The 3,238-nt window shown below is 45.5% G+C and overlaps 1 protein-coding gene across 1 annotated transcript; it reads left to right on the top strand.

Annotated features, from left to right (window-relative positions):
- The first annotated feature begins 842 nt into the window (after window positions 1-842).
- Window positions 843-2,215, top strand: LOC119273614 (GDSL esterase/lipase At5g03610-like). Its single transcript, XM_037554719.1, has 4 exons — window positions 843-1,152; window positions 1,275-1,555; window positions 1,660-1,936; window positions 2,064-2,215. Exons 1-4 carry the CDS (start codon window positions 843-845, stop codon window positions 2,213-2,215), a joined length of 1,020 nt encoding a protein of 339 aa, XP_037410616.1.
- The last annotated feature ends 1,023 nt before the right edge of the window (window positions 2,216-3,238 follow it).

Raw genomic sequence — 3,238 nt, 5'->3', positions numbered from 1 at the left:
GGGAAACCGAGAGAGGGACATGCTGAAAAATGGCAAGGTTGAGGGGATTTTTCGTAAAATTTCATGACGGGCCAAGAATATTGATTCTCTTTATTAGTGGTATAGATATAGATACGCATGCTTGTGCATATTCTAACAAGAAAATCTTCCTCCTCATCACTGCCGGATCCATTAAAACTTCGAATGTGGGGTTAGGTTATGCGAGAAGACGTTGGTGACCACCATCTACAGATCTGATTGTTGTCCAGAGAAAAGGACGAGGAGAAGAATTTGATATTATCAAAACGACCGCCACCCCAGTAATGCAGAGTGTCTAATGGGATGACCTATTAGACACCCTGACATGATCAAAACGACCTCTACCTCGTCAACACGGACAAAGAGATTAACATTAGACACTCTCGCCTGAAGCGGGTTAAACATTAAGTGAACTAATTTTCTAAGTATGACTGGTTAAATACGTACTTCGGTTCTACGGTTAGACCATTAAAGTACTATAAGTTACTGAGAAGGTGACAACCGCCAACGTTGAGCTGCTACAAAGCCTCAGACAGAGCAGAAGGTAACGCGCCGACGGCTCCAACAGTCCAACTGGGCCGGAGGTTAATAGCAAAACCGGAGAAAATACAGTCCGGCGGAGGGGTTCGACTTGTTTTGCTGGTCCGTGGTTCCAACTTCCATATATTGACGAGGGAGAGGCAGCAGGCCATGGTGTACGAGCATCGCAGACAAGCGCTTTGCGTTCCTGCTTTTTCGTTGGCGAAAGAGTAGCGGCCGGCTGGGTGATCGTGATCCTCGGGCCAGTGGTAGTAGAACGATCCGCCACCACGCCGCCGGGATCAATGAAGCTTCTTCCGGCCGCCCTCGGCCTCGTCCTCATCCTCCTCCTCCTCGTTCTCAATCTCAATGGTGTGGAGGCCCGGCCTGCGCCTACCGGCGGCCATCAGAAGAAGGCGTCGAGCTACACCTTCTTTGTGTTTGGGGATGACTTCGCCGACAATGGGAACCTCCCTCCGACCAACCCCGTCACTGAGATGTCGCGGCAATGGGCCTACCCCTACGGCTCCAACTACGTTGATGCCGATGGGTTTCCGCGGCCGAATACTCCGTCCGGCCGCTTCTCAAACTACAAAATCCAGTCGGATTTCATCGGTAAGTACTAGTATGTTATATTACCCTAAAAAGGTACTCTGTTATATTGTAATCTCATGTTATGCTGTAATCTATGGTGCATCACAATCAATCCTACTCGTTGTTTTATTGATAACTTGCAGCAAAAATGCTGGGATTGGAGGAAGCCCCTCCGGCGCATGCCCGCACAGCAGAGAAAACCTGCGACCCGTCCGGCATGACCTTTGCTACCGGTGGTGCATGCGTGTTGGACAGTACATCGCACGAGGTCCCTGCCCTCGCCAAGCAGATTTACACTTTCAAGAAGATGCTCAAGGATGGGACCATCACGGAGAATCAACTGAGTCGCTCTGTAGCGCTCGTGGCCTACTCCGGCAACGACTATGCAGGCACCGGCGTCATTGGGCTAGGTAGCCCCAACGATGTGAGTATCATATCAACGCACAATGTATATATGCATACACTAATTTGAACAATTAATTCGTTTGTGAATCTTACTAACGTATAATTTTCATGTATGCAATGTAGATTAATGCTTATATTGGAAAGGTGACAAAAGAGATTGCAGCTAATGTGGATCAATTGTTGGAGCTTGGGGTGACAAAGGTTCTTGTCAATAACTTGCACCCTATCGGTTGCACGCCATCACACACCCGAACCAACAACTACACCACGTGTGATATTTTTGGAAACTTGGGTGCATCTATCCACAACGATAATCTGAAACAAGTTATGACATCAAAGAAGAATGTCTACATCATTGACGTGTACACCGCATTCGCTAATATTGTGGATCATGCGGCTGGTATGTATCTACATTCATTCAAAAGTGTCTCATTATTTTAGAATTATCTTAATCTAATTAGATGGGTTTGATTGTGTACTTGAAATACTTTATTTGAACATTTTAAATTTCATATGCATTAATGTAGGTAAAGGCTCAGAGTTGTCCAAACAATTCAAGCGCAAACTATCGCCGTGCTGCGAGAGTTTGAATTCGAAGGGTTACTGCGGACAGCAAAACGAGTCATCCGGGGAGCTTCTGTACACTGTGTGTGACAAGTCAAGTAAATTTTTCTATTGAGACGATATGCACCCGACCCATGCAGGATGGGAGGTTGTGATAAAACAATTGGAAAAGCCCTTGAGAGAGTTTGTAAATCAAGCCTAGGTAGCTGGTTTTATATATCTGTGTAGAGCTTTGCATCCATGATGACAACCTTCTGATTTATTTCATAGTTTCAAGTATTTGGAAGACGGGATTTTCCCGATTCCATGATGAATATTATATTGTATTTGCATATTCTTTTGTGAACACATGAACATAACTCTATACCCCCGCAACTAGACCCGACAGTCCGATTGGCGGGACCGATACCTTTTTCTTCAAACAATCCACGATGGTTCACTAGCCTATGGCCACCCGGAGTGTCCTTTTTCCAAACATCTAAACAGTAGTTGTAGTTCACTAACCTTGGACTAAAGGTTACATGCGGTTGACTCGACTGATATATCTGTATGGGCTTGTTTTCTAGTTGCTACCTTCAATCCTACAAACCTACGTACCCAACATTGATGCCTGAACACATCCACCAACTAAGGGTGTAAAGTAACTTGTTTTCGTTACAAGTGTGTACATGTATGCGTATAGACATAGTCAGCCTCCCTCGATTCCAACTGCATTTCAGTCCATGGTTCCTTCATTGATGCACATAGACAATCATCAGTAACTTGTGAGATTGGCTTAGACTCGGTCTGCCCCCTTAATTAGGGGTAGTAAAAGGATGCATACTTACTATGACACACGCCAGAGACAGTCTCCGATTGAGCTAGTGATATAAATTTCCCCCCAAGCTATGCTGATAAGTTGACAGTACATTGATCAATCCATGGAGGCAATCAAGCTCATCCAAACACTGGCCAGAGACGGCGATCATCGGTTGATGGTTATACTCTGAAAATCTGAATGATGAATGAATATGGAGCCATGGAAGGATGATATACGCCCCACTCCAGGTCTTCCCTGGTGTCCAGGACGAATGGACGATGTACGCCCCAACGAGACACTCGATGATGTTCTTCATTGCTCCTCTACAAGTCGCATCTT

This window comes from Triticum dicoccoides, chromosome 3A (genome assembly GCF_002162155.2).
Source record: "Triticum dicoccoides isolate Atlit2015 ecotype Zavitan chromosome 3A, WEW_v2.0, whole genome shotgun sequence".
Classification (NCBI taxonomy): Eukaryota; Viridiplantae; Streptophyta; class Magnoliopsida; order Poales; family Poaceae; genus Triticum; species Triticum dicoccoides.
Note: the sequence above shows the minus strand (reverse complement) of the source record. Positions and strands in the feature narration are given on the sequence as shown.

Coding starts and splice junctions, on each gene's coding strand:
- LOC119273614 (XM_037554719.1), top strand. CDS start 843: ATGAAGCTTCTTCCGGCCGCCCTCGGCCTCGTCCTCATCCTCCTCCTC. Junction 1,153..1,274: donor AATCCAGTCGGATTTCATCG/GTAAGTACTAGT, acceptor GATAACTTGCAG/CAAAAATGCTGGGATTGGAG. Junction 1,556..1,659: donor GGCTAGGTAGCCCCAACGAT/GTGAGTATCATA, acceptor TATGCAATGTAG/ATTAATGCTTATATTGGAAA.